This window comes from Protomyctophum parallelum (assembly GCF_964188405.1).
Source record: "Protomyctophum parallelum genome assembly, chromosome: 20".
In the NCBI taxonomy this organism is placed as follows: Eukaryota; Metazoa; Chordata; class Actinopteri; order Myctophiformes; family Myctophidae; genus Protomyctophum; species Protomyctophum parallelum.
The window spans coordinates 28,660,891-28,682,734 of record NC_139718.1 but is presented as its reverse complement, the minus strand read 5'-3'; the positions used below and the strand labels follow the sequence as shown (position 1 = coordinate 28,682,734).

At 40.8% G+C, this 21,844-nt stretch overlaps 1 protein-coding gene across 1 annotated transcript in view; it reads right to left on the bottom strand.

The window, feature by feature from the left end:
* Window positions 1-564: 564 nt before the first annotated feature.
* Window positions 565-21,844, bottom strand: part of slc8a3 (solute carrier family 8 member 3) — a 140,009-nt gene continuing 118,729 nt past the window's right edge. The window contains exons 4-8 of the mRNA XM_083792383.1: window positions 13,317-13,334; window positions 9,067-9,191; window positions 8,293-8,392; window positions 5,708-5,977; window positions 565-3,643 (exon numbers count right to left, since the gene is read on the bottom strand). Of these exons, the coding sequence (XP_083648509.1) occupies window positions 3,267-3,643; window positions 5,708-5,977; window positions 8,293-8,392; window positions 9,067-9,191; window positions 13,317-13,334 (890 nt within the window). The 3' untranslated portion in view covers window positions 565-3,266. The remainder of the gene's footprint in view (window positions 3,644-5,707; window positions 5,978-8,292; window positions 8,393-9,066; window positions 9,192-13,316; window positions 13,335-21,844) is intronic.

Sequence of the window (21,844 nt, the reverse complement as noted above, 5' to 3'; positions counted from 1 at the left end):
GATGACGGCTATGAAAGTTTTAAGCCCAATGAGTGTTGTTTGTGCAAAACTCATGCTTGGAATGGCAGAATCATGAAAACCCCCTAGTTTGACATGTCACATGCTACTTAAAGCAAAATGAAATGTTGACATTTTTGACATGTTTGCCTTATATAGGATGTTAATGGTATGGTCATTGGTCACATATAAACAAACCTCTATAACAAATACCCACAGCGTGTCAGAAAGTGGATTCATGAATGCATGCATATAGACAATATTATAGGCCAATAAAAAACTACAGTATATACCAAATGTCCCATTCCATACCATGCCAGAGAACTAAGTGAAAGTGAAATCACCTGTACAGAGAAGCCACAGAGGCCTGACTGACACACACACACACACACACACACGCACACGCACACGCACACGCACACGCACACGCACACGCACACACGCACACGCGCACACACACACACACACACACACACACACACACACACACACACACACAGCATTTCTTAGTCACAATAAATTCCTGCTGTGCACTTGTGTTAGAATTAACAAAAAATACCACCTCTATAGATTCAAACACCCATATATTTATTGTCTCAAGGCTTCCAAGGGCTGGTTTGTGGGGTCTCTGTCATACATTAATGTAAATTAAAAACAAAATAACATTTGTTCAATTTCACCATCACACTTTTGCTGATGCTCAGACAAAGCTACCTTGTGAAGTTGTGAATGAGATGTGAAAGAGTATTGTGTTGACATGCCATTCTGACCAATACGCTTATACCGTGTCTATGTAAACATACACCACCATTTGAAGACATTTATTAGCCTCTCGGACCCAAAACTTTGAATATTTAATTGTGTAGACTTCTTGAAAATTATGTAATGCCGATGTTTAACAATAACTCTTGAGAGCGTAAAGTGAAACCAAATGGACCTATTTGGTTTCATTTTACACTCGAAGAGTTAAAGATCTATAAGGGTCCATTTGGTTACCAACTCTCCATCATTTAGCTGGGGACCACCTGGAACCCCTCAAAGACTAATGCATGGTGGTCCCCGGACCACTGGGCTAGGCGAATATTATGCATTTGATTTTAGCCACTGGATGTATGTACGACTTCGCTCACCACAAAGGAAGCAGAATATTCAATGAAAGAGAGGAGCGGACGACCACAGGGACTTGAGAATGTCACCCCCCTGTGGAGATATAGTGTCACTGCAACTTTTGAAAAAGATTTAGCATCCAATCTCTTTGGTATTAAATCTCTTCAGTGATTTAAAAAATTGGCCAAGACTAGTGATTAGGCTACAGAGCAATGTATGCTTGATGCAAATGAAGTAATAAACATTTTCATCGTGTTGGGAGCTCTTAAACGTATATATATATATATATATATATATATATATATATATATATATATATATATATATATATATATATATATATCATTAAAAACAAAGCACCAGTCATTTTGTATTTAAACAGCATTCAATATCACATTACTTTCAAATTCAAACTCTAGATATTTACTGCTTCGGCACCCAGACCAGTGACACTTCAGAATAGTGAAAGACTAGTTACTGTTACACTCCTGTTCCAATTGATTTTGGAGTATACCACTATTTTTAAGCAATACCTGCTTCGACATAATGAACACTGACTTAAAAATAAGATTTTTCTTTTAATGGAAATGTCCATTTCAGTGATTTGAAATAGTGTGACAGCTGTGCTACAAGTCAACTAAATATAATATGATTGGTATTTCTTTCTGATATGTAGCATGAAACTGCGGATATGGGGCTATTTTGGAAATGGAACCCGTGGAATTTAGTTGAACTGAACTGGTAGTAGGCAGCTGGTCAGTGGGTGCCGTCACAACAAGATCTTTATGTGGCACAGGCACTCTACAGTCCATAGTGATACGTGCCTTTTGAATATTGGCCTCTTGCACGTGTACAAGAAGAAGTCTCCATAAATAGATTTATACAGCAAAGTGCATGGAAGGAACAGTACAAAAATACCTCTGAATTTGTATCTCTGCAGCAACACATTTCTTTCTTTTGGACTCTCAAAAGGTGAAAACTCGAGTGAGACCAAGATATCGTCAGTAAATAAAATACAATGTCATACATTATTTTCATTTTAGATTTTTTTTTTCCTTTTTTCTTTTTTTTCCTAGGCAAGATACAGAACTCTTAGAAATGTGAAGACATCGTTCTGGGATATGACACTCCCCACCCGACCCTACCTGCCCTTACCCCCAAGCCACAGCGATCCACCATTTTTGTTAGAGCAGAAGGTGATCACATTTAAACAAATATTCAAAATATACAGAAAATATGGAAATATATTATATATAGTTACGTATATAGTACGGAAGTAATGTCCAGGGCAGTTTGGCAAGGTCCATTGTGTCCCCGAGCTCCCTCCTCCACGCCTGTTTGATTGGTTGATTTGTCTGCCAGTCAGTTGTAGCTCCTCCCACTTTCAGCTCTCGTTAAATCTGAGAACTCTGTGGCGCTCCTTAGGAAACTATGCAAATAAAAATAAATACTATGAGTCCATCCAGCTTAACACTCGACAGAAATTTTTAAGTCATTCCATAACGTGGATCAGAAAATAGTGTCTTTGACTCCTCTTTTTGAACGTTTTTCATCATAGTTTTATTCTAAATTTTTATCGCCAAAATACTTAAATGCTTAAAAAACAAAACAAAACAAAAACAAAAAACATTCTCATCAGGTGTTGAAAAAAATATAGACCTCTGATAGCTCAACTCCTTCTGGGTATAATAAGACTGCAGTCTCCGTCAGTGGAATGCAGGCCCACCTCTCTGCATCTTCTTATGACTCAGTAGCACCCCAATCCCAGCTGTGAGCACACTCACTCGCCTGGGCTCAGGATGGCTGCTCCTGCAGCCAGAAGACACGCTTTCAGCACCCGGTGCAGGCTACAGTACACACCACTGAGCATTCTTACAGGAGGGTTTGAGAGCGAGAGCTTGTGAGAGAGAGACAGAGACAGAGAGAAAGACAGTGGCAGGCGGGACGGATGTGAGGGAGAAAGCAGCAACGCTGCACTCCTTGGGTTTGCCTCTCCTGTTCCTCTCCGTCCCATTACACGACCGGACAAAAAAGATCCACAAGCAAGAATTCAATCTTATTTTTTTCTCACTCCCGCAAGTTGTACTTTGAAACCTCTATCTTGTTTCCGCAATGGAGTTAAGAGTTATTCTTTCTGTATAAGGGGAGGGGGTGGGGGGGTCTTAAAATCCCTCTATATGACAGTAGGCCTCCAAACTGGAGAACAGGATATAGAGGAACCAGAGGCTGAAAAAGAAGGCTGAGGTGGCCAGTCTGTGTCCCCGGGGCCCACCCAGTTCCCCTCCGATGTGGGCCCGGCGCCTGTACAGAAGCACCGACACGGCCAGGAAGGCAAAGATGGTGAAGAGGGTGACGGAGAAGGCCAGCGAGCCGGCCTCCACCACGAACGGCTTCCCTTGCATGCGCCAGTAGATGGCCGCCACGGACCAGGCCACGCCGATGCCCAGGAAGACGTTGACCGCGTTGCTGCCAGTCACATTCCCAATAGAGGCATCCGCGTATGTGTCCTGCACCGCCGCCACCTTGCTGGCAAACGTGTCTGTGGAGTAAACCAAGACCCAAAATTAAAATACAACTAGAGAATTCACAATTTGGGGAAATTGCAATTGCGGTTGCATGCACCGACCACAGTGAAGAAACAGTCAGTGTGGGCTCGAGTAGCTCACTAAATACAGTATGATGATGATGATGTCTGATGATGATGTATTGACCCACATGACATCACCTGGGGCGGATAATAATAAATAGCTACAAAACTCACTAATAACCGATTAAGACCGATTCTACATAATGCCTCCTAAATCAGTAGTTATCACACTTAGCCTCTGTCACTGGCACTGCTGCTGACCCGTAATAGTTGGTGGCCCTTTATATAGCGCCCATGGCGCTTTACATACATAGATTGTGCATTACATTCATCCATTCACACACACACATTCATACACTGATGACAGAGGAAACCTTGCAATGCACCAACCTGCACATCGGGAGCAATTAGGGGTTCAGTGTCTTGCTCAAGGACACTTCTACACTAACTCTAGGGGAGGCCGGGTTCGAACTGGCAACCTTGCGGTTCCCATCCGGCCACTCTACCCCTGAGCCACCGTCTTGTACTCTGATACATGTGATGTCACCAGCTATCCCTCCCAGTTCTATTCCCTGGTGAACAGGCACCAAAAACAATTAAGCTGTAGAAGTTGCTAGTGCAGCGACAGAGATCAGCCTCTCTTATCTAGCCAGCTACCCCACCTGGACACCCCCTTTAAATACCAGTCGAAATGTCATTTCTCTAGTATCCAAGTCCTGTATCGTGATATATTTCAAGGTGACACAGGATGGTGAGACATAGAATTAGTGTCGGCTCATTTGTTAGACACACATATTTTGACCTAATGGTTCGATAGTCAGTTTTGATCATGGGAAGCTATTGGATGGATTTTGATACATTTTTTAAACAAATTGGCACTTATTTTTTAAATAAGAGTTCATTGTCTTTGTCATTCTATGGTCTTAATTAATCACAGGTATTATAATAATAATCTATCCCTAAATGGGTAGAAGACAGCCAGAGTATCTATCTTTAAACATACTCGTTAACTCATAAACTCATGCCCTCACACATGATAAACATTTATAAGACAAATGCTTGCATATGTATTTACACACAAACATACAATGTCAGTTAATCACATTCAGTTTTCTGTTACATTTAGGCATAAATCCACCCATCCCTAAAGGACCAAACTCACACTCAGTAAGGCATATTTAATTCAGCTAGAGCTGCTAATTAACTGACCTGAATAACCATGACGGAATGTAACTTGATGGCTTGTCATGCCTAGTTTAAAGGCGTGACTTAATAATGTTGTTATCTTTGTTGTGGACCCCAGGAAGAGTAGCTGCTACTTTGTTGTTATTGTTTTTACATGGTGGTATCTGCAATATGGTTAATCATTTGAAGTTAAAATACCGGTATAACAAAGTGATCATGGCCAAACTATAGATGCACCAAAAACAGAAAAGTTAAAGAAAATCCACTGTTAAAAAGACTAAAAGTGGAATTCCTAACCTGCCTGCTACGCTCCACAACCGATGCCTTCTATAAAATATGGGACCCATATTTACGATTTATTGGCCCTCATTTAGCTACCACCTTGACCATAGGGTTCCTGGACAGAAGCGATACCACTAACCTTGATGTTTAGATTTATCATTCCTCCTTGCGTATGTTTGTATGTATGCATGTATGTATGTATGTGACTATGTGTTTTATATATGCATATCTTATTTTCTTTAAGTTGTTAACCCATTTTGTATTACATTTTTTGGTTCGATGTAGGTAATAGGTATATGTGTGTAACTGAGTCCTTTGTTCCACAACGTGTCTGAGCTGAGCTGTCTTTTTTTTTTTTTTTTTTTTCCTTGTCATAAAATGTAAAAATCAATAAAAATATTATTGAAAAAAAAGAAGACTACTAAGGCACGCACGCACGCGCGCACGCACGCACGCACACGCACACACACACACACACACACACACACACACACACACACACACACACACACACACACACACACACACACACACACACACAGAACTGACCAGGGATAGAGGTGCCGATCGCCACAAACACCACAGCAGTGACCGAGTCCTTGAGGCCAATGGTGCAGCCAAAGTGGGATGCCAGGTCTCCGATGATGGCTGTCAGGAGGCCGATGATGACTATGGAGACGAAGAAGCATGCCCAGCCGTTCATGTACTCGGTGGGCGGCACGCAGGCGAACAGCACCTTCCAGAAGACGGTGAGGAAGTGCATGACGTAGTCGAAGCAGGACGGAAGACGCTCCTCGCCCGTGTCATCCTCGTCCTCATCTGGACGGGGAGAGAGAGCAGTGGTGGAAAAAGTACTCAAATGGTTTATTTTAGTAAAAGTATCAATCAATGCTGCAATATAGAAATACTGTGTAAAAGTAAAGTAAAAGCCTCATTATACAGAATGTCCAATTTCAAATGTCACAAATATTTAGAAAATAGCCGATCTACAAGCTCACAATGCATCGCGATGCAATGCATTGTGAGCTTGTAGATCGGCATTTTCAAATGGCTGAAACCCTCAAATTTGTAATTTTGTAAAGTAGCCTACAGTACTTGAGTGAATGTACTTAGTTATTTTACACGGCAGAGAGAGAGGCACAGGGATTGGGAGTTAGGAGTAGGAAGAGACAATGAAGAAGACAAGGAGAGAGAGAGAGAGAAATATAGGAAAAAAATAAATTGGGATTGCAGATGAAAAAGCAGAGATAAAGAGGCGATATGATAGATGGTGAGGGGATACAGGATGAGGGGTGACAGAAGGAAGGACGGACAACAACGTTCACTTAAAACTGTGGAACTATTACTGTGAAATCTCTGAATACCTGAAGAGAGCATAGGATAGGAAACATACAGTGAATGGACTCATTTGTAACTACCGGTAACCACACTCAGTAGATTCTAATTAAAATGAATCCTAGATTATTTTGTTGTTTAAATTTGTTTGGTTGAGGGTTAATTTTTTTCCATATTAATAATAACATGCCCTACAGATACAGATGCCCTAAGCCCTTCCCCAAAACATTTAATTTAATTTTTGTATTACTTTGTTGAGCAATAATTTGATTTCTAGCTTAGTTTAAGCCCTGGGCTTTCAGCGTAGTTTTTCTTTTATAAACAACACTTTGTAAACAATGCTGTTTGGATGCTTGAGCAGAGGTCACAGCATGACACTGTGAGGTAAATTTGGGACTAATTTGTGCAATTATGTGGCAGGATCACCTCCAGGTTGGACAGTCACTCACAAACCTGTAAACTAAAACATAACTATTAGTTTACAGTTGTGTGACTAACCTAGAGGTTATCCTGACCTGAAGTCAGGTTTGAAGCTAGCAGCCAGTGTGACACATTGCTCATTGCAGGGACTGTCACAGTGTCCTTGAATAAGAGTAAGACACATTATATTGGAATGTGTCTCACATAGTGGTTAGTAAAACATAAATCTCGTAACATAAAAGTCACCCGTTTGATCTCACTGGTGGACGACATGAACTGCAATTGTCCTTGAGTGAGACACTGAAAGCCCCTTCAACCTGCTTACTCATTGTCACTCTGAATAAGGGCAATTAACAACTTAACACCTCAAATGCAAAGTAAAATGGTGTACGCCAGGGGACACTGTGTTGATTCAAAGTGGCAGGCCATGTGAGGCACATCCATGTTTTAGTGCTACTGGTGGCAGTGGAAGAGAGAGGAGGAGCACCATGAAAAAATAAACAGTGTCGCTGGATTAAATATTTCAACGGTTAGGTAGGTGAAGTGATGAACCAAGGCACTGGGACTGTGGTGGGTTTGGTGGATGTCATATGGTGATGATGAGACATGATGAGACTCTCTATACATTCATTGTAAGAATATCATAGGCATATTGTTCATGTATCAATTTTACATTATGAAATGATTACAAAATAGTAAATATAAAATAAATAATTATTATTAAATATAGGCAAATAATTGGTTACTGATCTCAAAATGAGATGTTTATATTGCATATGATATGAATAGTGAATAATGTTGGCCAAGTGTCAACAAATGATGAAGCTGTTTACTGTGTTTATAATTCATGAGTTATGAATGAATCTAAGCCCTTATTTATGACTGTTTAGAAATTGTAATTTAGGATTATTGACTGATCTTAAAATTGTGTCATTCTGAGAGCACCATTGGTAGTGGTGGAAAAATTACAAGTAATAAAACTGATTTAATTTAGTTTTGAAGGGAATATGTTGAAATGGCTTTTCAAAGAGGAGGTTTATCTTCTCTCATTTCTAGAGAAAGCTTCAACAAAGTATTTTAATACTGCCTAAATGATTTAATAAACTATTGTAGAAAAGGCTCATGTGGTCCGGGCCAGCCTAGCGGGTCCCGGCACCTAGGCTGGTAATCCAGCCTGACAGTGTCGTGGGTTTGAGTCCCGATCTTGACGACCTTATTGGTGCATGTCTTTCCCCCCCATCTCTCTCCCCGTTGCCTGTCAACTTAGATGTACATCTATCAATAAAGGCTAAAAGCCCCCAAAAATATATCAAAATAAAAAATAAAAGGCTCATGTGTCGCTGTAGACTCCTGGAATCTGAGCATGGTGGGACCTGTACCTGCACTGACAGTAATTGCCTCCATAAACTGTTCTCTCCAAGAGTTGGTTCCGACCACTAAAGCCAGGTTGGTCTTCTTGATCAACTTGTCCACTGTGCTCTGAAAAAATGAAAATGAAAAAGATAAGCAGATAAACAATCCATTCATCATTTACATTCAGAATGTAAGCTCCATGCCAAGGACCACCAAATAATGATAGCCTGCAGCCCCTCATTGCAAAATCCCTTTAAGAACATGACACTAGCCGCCCTGCAAGCTCACAACACAAGCTTGTAGATCTGCTATTTTTACATTTCTTACAATAATGGCATCCCCAAAATCGGAACGGCAGGTTGAAAGTGGTTACATTGGCACAGTTGAAATGTAATTTAAATTAGATTTGTTTTTAATATTATGTTTTATGACACTCCCCCCATCTATTTTCCTCTTCTCTTCATTCTAGCCCCTGCATTAAAGATCACTGCTATAAGCTTGAGGCTTCATTCAGTGCTCATCCTTCACCACTTGATGGCAGTGGCATCAAGTCCTCAGCAAAAGCAACCCATCCCTTCTATTTGATGCATGATTGAAACAAATATGTTGTGTATATTTGTGCTTGAGGAGGATGGAGGATGTCAGTACTGCACTGAACATCTCATACAGTGTTTGACATTAGAAATTGACATTCACTTTTATGAAATAAGCACGAAAACAGGAACATTTGGGCTTGTATAAATACCCAGCAGCTAACAGTTTTGATTGAAGGGTTGTTTTTCACGGTGAAAATCGCCCACCTTGAACTCATAAGACTCCTCAATGATGACTTCAAGCTTGGAGTGTTCCCCCAGCACCGGTTTGCCCATCTCTGCAATCCGTTTGGCTTCCTCGTCATCTGATGTCAGCTTCCTGTCTGGCATGTCTGTGGGGGGAGAATGGTGGGAGAGGAGAGGAGAGGAGAGGAGAGGAGAGGAGAGGAGAGGAGAGGAGAGGAGAGGAGAGGAGAGGAGAGGAGAGGAGAGGAGAGGAGAGGAGAGGAGAGGAGAGGAGAGGAGAGGAGAGGAGAGGAGAGGAATAATATGATTAAAGTAAAGCAGGGAATCTGTTTGTTAATTCAGTTAAAGTACTTTGCTGTACGATTCAGACAAAACATGAGGAAAGAACATTGATTGATTTGTTATTGTTATTTAAAAAATAAATAAATGATGTTTCCTTCGTATTGGTGGACTTTATGATAGCCTACATTATTTCAATTATGTCTAATAAAAAGCTCAACTTATAAAAAATAAAACAAAAAACAAATAAAGATGTAGAAGAAAGAAATAGAGGATACATTTTAATAATGCAGTATCCATACCCAAACTATTCTCTGTGGCTAATGTCCTCTTGTGTACATCATTTACTTTATATAAGCTCAAATGAGCTTTCACTCTTGGTCGGGCATTCGACAAGACCAAACAGAGCGGCCAAACATTGGAGGAATACTTTATTCATCCTGCAGTGGAACACTGGAACAATGTCCCTAATAAGCAGTAACATTTCACTGAGCTGGATTGATCTACTGCCAGACTACCAAACACCTAAATTATGAATTAAATTCAATACAAATTTATACCTCGGTCTCTCTCTCTCTGTCTGTCTATTTTAATAGTTTTTTTAGTCACTAGACTATTAATATTGTATTGTGTATTGTGTTCTTTTCTTTCTACATGTTTTAATTTAAACCATTAAATTATATTGTTTGATATAAAGCTCTGTAACATTGTTTTTAAAATGTGCTGTAGAAATGCATTTTATTATTATCAACAAAATGTCCCATATGTCCTGTGTGGCTGTGGTACAGACACCATTGTTGGAGCAGTACAAACTGGTCCATAACATTGGTTCAGTAATGACAAAAGATTCATGTAGACTTCACAACGGTACAGTGATTATACAGTGCATTTCATTTTGACCAGTCACAACGTTGAGGGAGAAAGTATAAAGTAGGCTTAACTTTGTGGGAGAGACAGACAGACAGAGAGAGAGAGAGAGAGAGAGAGAACTGACTCTCTCCACTCTCATCCTCATGTCTGTAACACTCCCACCATTAAGACACCTGGTGCAGAAACCCTGTGTCCCAACCCGCTGCTCTTAGCTGAAAACACGCTCACTATTAAATATTAACGCTGCCATTAAAGATCACAGCCATTCCCTTGATAGGGAAGAGCGGTCAGGTGTGTCAGCACAGCAGGCACTCCAGCACACATGCTCAAACACACACACACACACACACACACACACACACACACACACACACACACACACACACACACACACACACACACACACACAGTCAACTTGTCTTGCATGCATGTTACCATTATACTGTATACACATGCTTATGCATACCGCCCGGCACCCACCCGCCCGCACGCCCGCACACACGCGCACACACACACACACACACACACACACACACACACACACACACACACACACACACACACACACACACACACACACACACACACACACACGCTAACATGCTTTTAAGCTAAATCAATTACACACTCAAAGACAGTATGTGCCCTGAAGACCTGTACTGACAGGGTTTTGTTTTTGCTCATGTTTAAAATGTGATTATCACACCATTCCTCTTGCACTGTGCCACTCCACAACATGAAAATATGTACTCAATGAGAATAACAAGACAAAAAAAACACACAGCATTAATCACATAGTAAGTGATTACATTTCTAATTTCTGAGCTGAGATTCTTTTTTTATGGCTATCTAATGGTTTGGCCTTCCGCTTGACAAGGGAAAATAAAGTCATGAGTTTGTGATTAATTAATCCTGTGGTCAGGAGAATTAATCCATCATTCAGTTGCAGACGATGTCAGACAAAAAAGGGCACCTATGCCGTTGGAGGTGAAACGGCTTAGCTGAAGCTGTTAGAGACTGGGAATTTATAGCCAATTTCAACCTGGTGTATGACATCCCTCGCTATTTCGGGCATGTAATTTCAGGCAAAAAAACTAAAACAAAAATAGCACAAATAGAAGATCAGAGTATTATGGGCTTGTAGATCTGCTATTTTAGCTACTTTTAAAAATAGGGCTCAAGTTATTATTAAGCCCTACCAAACAAAGGGGATGGACATTCTCCAGAATGATTGACCATTTACAATCTCACACAAATCGCAATGCGAATTGACCGCCATGACCTTGTAGATCGGCTATTTTCAGCAAAGAGATTTGGGGCCCTATCTTGTGCTCCCCTTACCGTCTTATCCCTAAACCTATTTTGAAAAACATTTAAAAATAGTTCAACTAACCGATCTACATCGACACGTTGTGACTCGTGAGCTTGTAGATCGGCTATTCGAACTATTTTAAAAGGTTTTGAAAAATAGTAAAAAATGGCAAATAAGTCAGCTCAAGTTCATAGTTGCGAACGCAGTGATTGCGAACGCAGTGATTGCGAATGCAGTGATTGTGAACGCACTGAGCACTAACTATGACAGCAAGGGCTGAATGTCTGTGTGTGTGTGTCCCGCTGTTACACCACCCGCCCGCCACCAGAGGGCGCAGCTGTATCACACAAAACACACACACGCACGCGCTCACACGCACGCGCTCACACACACACACACACACACACACACACACACACACACACACACACACACACAATTTAACTTAAAAAAAAAAACTTAACTTAAAATGAAAAAGAAAAAACTTAACTTCAAAATAAAATCTTAAAAACTTAAAAAACCACAAAAAAACTTAACTTAAAAAAACAACTTTAAAAACACTTAAACTTCAAAAAACTTAACTTAAAAATAAAATCTTAAAAAAACACAAAAAGTGAAGTTTAAAAAGAAAACTTTAAAAAAGTATGTAATTTATTCTAATTGTTATTGCCATTTACGAGCTGCGTTCGCTTCCCGCGTTTGCGTGTCTTACTTGTGTTAAAGAGATTAAGGAGGTACATTATCCACCATATCTCTCTTTTATCTAAGTGCTGGGGGTAATCTACTTTAGAATAGGAAAAGATAGATTTGATTACTGTTTAGTGCTTTTCAGTAGAATAGCTACAGTATGCCAAATTCATAGGAGGACCCATATCATTCAGAAAATATCTTTAGTGTTCAATGAAGTATTTATAATCGCCAATGAGCAACTTTACATTAACTGACTGATCCATGTGCTCCTAATCACTTCAGGCCAGTCCTCCTGCTCGGAGATATTTGATAGACCAGTATTTCATTGCGACCCCGTTGTGGGTAAATATAGTTATTTATATTTGTCCTACGTTGATTTATTTTCCCCAAAAAACGAAACAAACCAAAAATGTTAAGATCTAGGGCATTAGTGGTTAGTTCGTTTTTGGAAGTTTGGGAAGACACCAAATTTCTCTTTTGGGTCCAGAGCAGAACACATTCCCCAGAGAGAAAACCACAGCACACTCAGTGAAACACCATCATCAGAGAAAACCACAGCACACTCAGTGAAACACCATCATCAGAGAAAACCACAGCACACTCAGTGAAACACCACCATCAGAGAAAACCACAGCACACTCAGTGAAACACCATCATCAGAGAAAACCACAGCACACTCAGTGAAACACCACCATCAGAGAAAACCACAGCACACTCAGTGAAACACCATCATCAGAGAAAACCACAGCACACTCAGTGAAACACCATCATCAGAGAAAACCACAGCACACTCAGTGAAACACCATCATCAGAGAAAACCACAGCACACTCAGTGAAACACCATCATCAGAGAAAACCACAGCACACTCAGTGAAACACCATCATCAGAGAAAACCACAGCACACTCAGTGAAACACCATCATCAGAGAAAACCACAGCACACTCAGTGAAACACCATCATCAGAGAAAACCACAGCACACTCAGTGAAACACCATCATCAGAGAAAACCACAGCACACTCAGTGAAACACCATCATCAGAGAAAACCACAGCACACTCAGTGAAACACCATCAGCAGCAGCAGCAGCAGGGATGCCGAGGAAAGAGAAGAACAACTTACCTTCAGCTAGCAACAGAGCTGTGGAGGAGGAAGAGGGAAGAAGATGGGGGTAGATGAGGCATGGGGTAAAAACAGCAAAGAAGTGATGAGTTGCAAAAATGGAAGAAACGTAGATAAGGAACAGATCATGTTAATAAGAGGCAAAAACAAGAAGAGAAATGTAATGGAGGCAGAAAATGGCCATGTATTAGCAGTAAGGTGTAATGTACATGGGTCTGATTACAGCCCTGGATGAGTATAGCAGAAATATTGCGGCGTTCTGTAATATCTTTCTGAGTTCGTACGAGGGACGAGGGTACAGGGGTTTATTAATGGAACACATTTCCCGATAGCAATCAAGGAAAGTTCTGTGAGAATATTTGATGCCATGAGGACCTAATATGAGGGTACGCTGAAATTCTCATTCACACAGTTGATTACTCCCATCTTCTGTCAGCTGGCTGAGTTTGAAGGTAATGGCAATACAATAAACCCTTATTTAATCAGATGCACTAAGGACACCGCAGCACTTAATAACTGTGCACTGCAAAAAATCATCATCATGAGCATACTGCATTATAAGGGTGTATGAAGAGTTGAATGCAGTGACATAGATGGATTGTTGCAGTGCTTGGCCAAACCAGAGGCACCAGGAGGAAGGAGGAATCAAACCTCAGCCTTCACGGTGATGGTGGATATACATCAATAAAGATAATACCACTAAATGCCACTCACTTACCACAAGTGATGATTGGCAGAGCAGTAGATAATTCGTTTTAAAATATTCTTTTCACTATTCAGCTAAGATGCAGTCATGGATCTTTGATTTCATAGAGCACTATGCAGTAGATTATGAAGCAGTTACAGTGTGATTATGCTGTACCTATAGTTCATTATGGCATGGGAAACACTTCAAGTCAAGTACATATTGTTATTTACTATAGTGCTATAGCTTGGGGGAGGGGTTTCACAGGCAACCATGGCTGTGTTCACACAGTCACACTTTGGAGCTGTCTATATAGCTTCACTGGTGCTTTTGAAAATCTGTAAAATGATTTCCCAATACAGAGGCAAATTTTATATCCAAATGTTTTAATCTGATGTGTTTCACAGTTTGTTTATGTTGCCCAAAAACATCCCTGTCTACCAAAAACAAACGGTGGAAAGCACAAAAATACAGCAAGAAGACAATGTGTTTATGTAAGGGCAATGTGGGCAATTTTTGCAATGAATGATGAAGGTGTACCTTAACATTTTGTGCAGAAAAACGTTAGTGTGCTCAAGTGGCACGGTGTGCATGTGCAGAGAGAATTGACAGACTCACAGCATTACTTAAAATGTAACTTTAACTAATGAAATTGTATTGTTTTGAAATGGGACCCTCTCAAGTAAAAATGTCATCATGTCCATCCCATGCCATTTTGATTTGATTCCTACTGATCGTTTGAGCGTATCCACTTGTTGTAATTAAGGATCAGATCAGGTGACAAAGTGCAGGGAGCTCGGCACCGTGCCCTGGGTAAAATGTAGACTATAAACGACAAGGATGTGAGTAGAAATAGGCGCAAAAAGTCATCCACTGAGGCGAATAATTAGATGACTGGATACACTAAGGGGATGAAGAGAGAGGAAATAGGGAGGAGAGAGAACAAGAAGTAAGATAGCAGAGAGGAGGAGAACACGCAGCGGCTTTCAGCCTCCAGAGCCTCGCACTTCTTTGTGTTAATTCTCCCAGCCCTTCCTTCATTCACAAACAAGGACACACATTTCCACAGTCATAAAGGGATTGGAAGGCTCCAGCGGGATGCACAAGTGAGCTGTCCATATCTTTAACGAACAGGAACACACACCTGGCGAAAGAGAGCCTCGCCAAACCACAATACTAATTAACCTATTTGTGTTCGGGGGCAGCTTATCAACATCCCAAATAAAATATGGTCCCTGGTTAATCATCATTAGTAACTAAGTGCATTAATTGCTGTGGGCGACTTGGTTCATTATCATTAGGAAGTACGCAAGCCGCTGTTCTCAAGCCAACTGTGATGTAAAAAGCCCAGCTGGGGCGAGACTGATTGTCCATAAGCCACTTGGTAATAATAGCAGTATGTCACGCACGCACGCACACACACACACACACACGCACGCACGCAACGCACGCACGATGATAAAAAGACCACTGGCACTATTATCTACTCCCAAAGCAGGCGATGATCCAACAGCAGCCATACACTATCCACAAACATACAACTGGCTGCTATGAAAGCCAGATTTACAAAATATTGTCACGATAAGACCATCGACCACTTAGTGTTCACAGGAAAAGCAAGAACATTGGATCATCAAACTAATGCTTAATTAATTAATAGGCTATAGGCTAATATGCATTAAGGCCTAGTCAAGTGAATACGATGGCAGTGCATGCAAAAGGGGATTTTATACTGAAATGTGTTTTCCACGACCTTGGTTGTGTGTGTGGCCCATTTGAGGTCCTATGTGATGTGTATGCAGAGGAACTTGAAATCACTGCTCGCTCCACTGCAACACCATGGGGGTGCGCGCACACACGCACGCATACGCGCACACGCACGTGCACCTGCGCACACACACGCACGTGCACCTGCGTACACACACGCACGTGCACCTGCGTACACACACACACACACACACACACACACACACACACACACACACACACACACACACCACACACACACACACACACACACACACACACACACACACACACAAACACACACACACGTCAACGACAGTGGTGATGGTTATGGTTTGGGTGGCTCTGGGAATCCAGAGGGCTGTCATTTTCATGGCAATACAAGTGTAATGGGGAGAATTAGACAGAAGGGTGTAATTGGAGGGGGGTCTCTTAATGGAGAAACATTATCATCAGCAACATGTTCTACTAATCTACTGTGTGGCTGCCGGACTAATCAGATCTGTCTGATTACAAAAGACTCTGTTCTCTCCCTGTCGTGACTCATAGCCTAATGTATGTATATATTCACATGCGCACACATTCACATGCGCACGCACGCACACAGTCACACACACAGTCACACAGTGTCTCACACACACACACACACACACACACACACACACACACACACACACACACACACACACACACACACACACACACACACACACACACACACACACACACACACTCTGAGTCAGTCTCTATGACACTATTCCACACGTGTCCTACAGCATTTCAGCAGCTCATTAACAGTGAATTAACATTAACAGTGAATCAGTTATCAGGACTATTTTGGTTGCCGTGGTATAGGATCTGAATGAGGGAGGGAGGGAGGGATGGATGGATGGATGGATGGATGGATGGATGGATGGATGGATGGATGGATGGATGGATGGATGGAGGGAGGTAGTGATGGATGGATGGATGGATGAATTATTTCACAAAATAATTAATACATTTAAATAATTCATTAATAATTAATTAACAGATCTACAGTGTGTAGAGTAACAGCTCTATGGTGTACAGTGTTCTATTAAGTGCACAGGTTCCTTAGGGGGTAGCTACGGGTCTAGAAGTTTTATATTTCCAATTGGTGCCCAGTTCTACAGACTGATAATGAATGTAGAAAACTGACTGATGGTGGGAATGTGAGATTGGAAGCATGAAGAATGGAAGGAATCACTGGAAGGAAAGACGGAAGACGGACATTAAAAATGAAGGGAAGGGATAGGATGGAGAACAGCTGGACAACGGACGGACGGACGGATGGCAGGCAGATTAAAGTATGGGAGAGATGGAGAGCTAAGATGATAGATAGATGGATGGATTCAGGGATAGCGAAATTAAGAGATAGTGGGATGGAAAGAAGATGGATGAGACGAGGGTTATATAACAGGGATGGATAGCATGGGTAGGTACGAAAGCATGGATGGACCGATGAATAGAAGGCAGAGCGAAGCAGAGGACAGATAGAGGGATGGACGGATGGCTAATGGAAGGACGGGGAGGAGGCGAGGTGGGTGAGTGCATGGAAGTATGAACTGAAAAGGTACGCAGGAATTGAGGGATAGGGGAAGGATGGCTGTGTATACTTATACTGTGTAACTTATAGAGAAGAAGAGAGAGCAGGGGGTGAGAGAAAGGAAGAAAAGCTGAGGCACAGTGGACGGACGGCTGACTGTCCACAGCAAACAGCCCATTCAGGGAGCTCCCATTAGGGAGAAACGTCCTACGCTGCACAGGGTGAGTCATCATCCGTCCTGCCAGGCTGCTGGCAGCACACACACTGCAAGCACACACAAAAACACACGCACGCAAGCACGCACGCAGGCCAGCACGCATGCACGCACGCACACACACACACACACACACACACACACACAAATTCTCTACACCCATCCCGCACATGTGTACAATACTCACCAAATAGTTGCTCACATACAGCTGTGCTTGCATACAGTACACACACCTACAGATTCTGTAGTATATATAGCAATGTAGTCTCACGCCTGCCCGCATGCATGCACATACAGTACATACATTGCATAATGTGTGACTACTGTATGATGTACAGTTGAATACATGCCGATTAAATATTTACACAGTCCATCTCTTTCAGACACACACACCGATGCAAAGTGACACACGCCGAAACGGCGGAGTATCTGGGTGTGAGTGAAAAACTGTCACGGCAGCTCGCAATCTGTCTCCTTCGCGGAGCACAAAGCGCAACGGGAAAAGTAATGACGCTCGTCGTCGACGGCGGCTGAGCTACTGATGCCGGTCTGAGCCCGGGTTTGTAATGAAGCGCACGTCTGCGAGCTGTTAAAAGAGCAGCGTTGACAGAGACGAATGTTTCCATGCGGCTTTTATTCGCGCTCTGCACACCGTCCCACATCACGTCCATCACCTTGATTTATCGTATACCCTTGTTGTGAGTGAGGGTGCCGCATGCACTGTATCTTAAAAAGGAGCAACAACAAATAAATATATAAATACCTTGAAAAGAAAACAGATGCTGGCCACTGGTGAATATGTTGTATTATGCTTCATTGTTTCGGGTTTTTTTAGCTGGGGTTGCCAGACTTGACCGGGCAAGTGTGAATGTTAACTGGAGAATGAACTGGATAGGGCTGCGAATCTTTAGGTGTCCCACGATTCGATTCGATTCCGATTCTTGGGGTGACGATTCGATTTTTCCGATTCTCGATTCAAAAAGGATTTTTTCCCGATTCTAAAGCAGTTTTATTTATTTATTAAAAACAATTAAATAGAATTTTAGCATGATCTACTCCAGTCTTCTGGCATGAGTACATTTAGTAAAAAGCTTGTATAATTGTAAAGGTTTTATCAACTGAATGATTTAAACACACAAAGGTTAAATCCAAGAGTAAGAACATGTCTCATTTATTTAGCTTGCACAAATTTGAACCAGTACAAAAGTTACAAAATCTCTTCTCACTCAATACCAGAACAATACATTAGTATTAAAACAGGTGTAAACTAAATACAATTGGCAGGCTTAGCTTAGCTGGTAGTAAATGCACTATGCAGAAACCCAGGCCATAATGCATTGCATGCACAGGTAGTACCTGTGCATGTTTTTGTTTTTTTTGCAGAAATGTACATTTGTGCAAAAAAAAAAAAGTAAATTGGAAAATGAGAATCGATTCTGAATCGGACGGCATTAGAATCGCGATTCTAACTCGAATTTTACAGCGGGACTGGACTGTATTGGACTATAATGTGCTGTACCATTCTGGACTACTGGACCGGACTACTGTACTGGGCTGTACTGGACTGTATGTTGTCCAATGTCCAAGGAAGCAAGGGATCCCTCCATCCATCCATCCATCTTCTTTATTTCTGTATACAGTAGGTTTTGCTGGCTGAATCTAATGTTTTGAATTCCTCAGCCACTCTTCTCCTCTGTTCTTTTCTCCTCTCCTTTCACTCTGTATCTTCATCCTCCACCACAATGTATGTGTGTGTATGTGCAGACAGGGTCTGTCCTAATGTATGTGTGTGTACGTGCAGACAGGGTCTGTCCTAATGTATGTGTGTGTAATGTATGTGTGTGTACGTGCAGACAGGGTCTGTCCTACTACTTGTTAACTCTCTGTTTACTCTCCAGCCACATCAGCCACAGTGCCAGATTACCCAGGCTGATAATGACATTAGACTGCATGGCCACTCTCACACTCACACTCACACTCACACTCACACTCACACTCACACTCACACTCACACTCACACTCACACTCACACTCACACACACACACACACACACACACACTTTTTAAAAGTCCTTGTTATCATATGCAGCGTTAATATCTCCAATGTTAATACTGTAAGTTGTTCTCCCAAAGAGGGCCACGTTGTGATTGAGTTTTTCTATTTTAGATTTGTCTACTTTAACTATTGAGTGATGGACGGCGCAAACACTTGTTTTTTCTCATCCTAAAGTTTAAAGAACTTTAGGATGAAAGGGAAGTTCCATGAGATATGGGACTATTTTTATTTGTATATCAAAGGATTGTTGTAACATTTTGTATTTGTACATTACATATGATATAACCACGAGTGTCAACAACAGAGTGTGGAGGGGTGTTGTCCAGGGGTTTTATTTTTTTTGACTGTGGTGTGTTTTGTTTGTTTGTTTTTTCTTGTCTTTTTCTTTTGTGTAAAGCCCCGTTCCGACCGGCCAAAGCTGGAAATGAAAGCAAAGCTGAACTCATTTCAAAGCTGCTTTTTTTTTAGAAAGTGGGCGTGTACAAGGTACCTGTCACTCAAGCTGGCTTGAGCTGAGAGAAAACAGGCAGTTTAAGCAGATGCGCAATTGGTTTATTGCGTTCATGTAGGCCTATCGATGAACCTCATAGCAAAAGTTGAAAGACAGTAGATAGCCTATGTTTATAGATAGATAAAACACAATCCCCCCCCCGTGTGTGTGTGTGTGTGTGTGTGGGTGTGTGTGTGTGTGTGTGTGTGCGCGCGAGAGAGATCAATATAATATTATATCAGTTGAATGATATGCATGCGGACATCCATGATCCTCCGACTGTAAATGATAATGTGAAAAATCTAATTAATTATACATCATTTGGAAGTCCCTGACATGAGAAAAACTGGATTAAACTGATATGAACTAAATGATATGATACTGACCATGACACTGACATGATACTGACCATGATACTGACATGATACTGACCATGATACTGACATGATACTGACCATGATACTGACATGATACTGACCATGATACTGACATGATACTGACCATGATACTGACATGATACTGGCCATGATACTGACATGATACTGACCATGATACTGACATGATACTGGCCATGATACTGACATGATACTGAAAATAAAAATAAGTAAATAAATAAAATAATAAATAAATAAAATAATAAATAAATAAAATAATAAATAAATAAATAGTTGTGAAAGTTATTAATTAATTAAATTAAAGTATGCCTAGCCTACTAGTTGGCACAATGATTTATTTATTTATTTATAATTTTATTTATTTATTATTATTTATTTTTTTATTTTTATTTTTTTATTATTATTTATATTAATATAAATATTATTATTTATATATATATATATATATATTTTTTTATCATGTCAGTATCATGGTCAGTATCATGTCAGTATCATGGTCAGTATCATGTCAGTATCATGTCAGTATCATGGTCAGTATCATGTCAGTGTCATGTTAGTATCATGGTCAGTATCATGGTCAGTATCATGTCAGTATCATGTCAGTATCATGTCAGTATCATGGTAGTATCATGTCAGTATCATGTCAGTATCATGGCCAGTATCATGTCAGTATCATGTCAGTATCATGGTCAGTATCATGTCAGTATCATGTCAGTATCATGGTCAGTATCATGGTCAGTATCATGTCAGTATCATGTCAGTATCATGGTCAGTATCATGACAGTATCATGTCAGTATCATGTCAGTATCATGGTCAGTATCATGTCAGTATCATGTCAGTATCATGGCCAGTATCATGTCAGTATCATGTCAGTATCATATAATTTAGTTCATATCAGTTTAATCCAGTTTTTCTCATGTCAGGGACTTCCAAATGATGTATAATTAATTAGATTTTTCACATTATCATTTACAGTCGGAGGATCATGGATGTCCGCATGCATATCATTCAACTGATTATTATTATAATATTATAATTATAATATTATATTGATCTCTCTCGCGCACACACACACACACACACACACACACACACACACACACATACACACACACACACACACACACACACACACACACACACACACGGGGGGATTGTGTTTTATCTATCTATAAACATAGGCTATCTACTGTCTTTCAACTTTTGCTATGAGGTTCATCGATAGGCCTACATGAACGCAATAAACCAATTGAAATGATTCCCTCAAATAAATCTAATCTATATGCCATTGGTTTATCGATTCAGAACGCAGCAAACCAATCACAAAACACGTGCAACATATTGCATAAATAAAGGTATGATTCACGGTGCCCA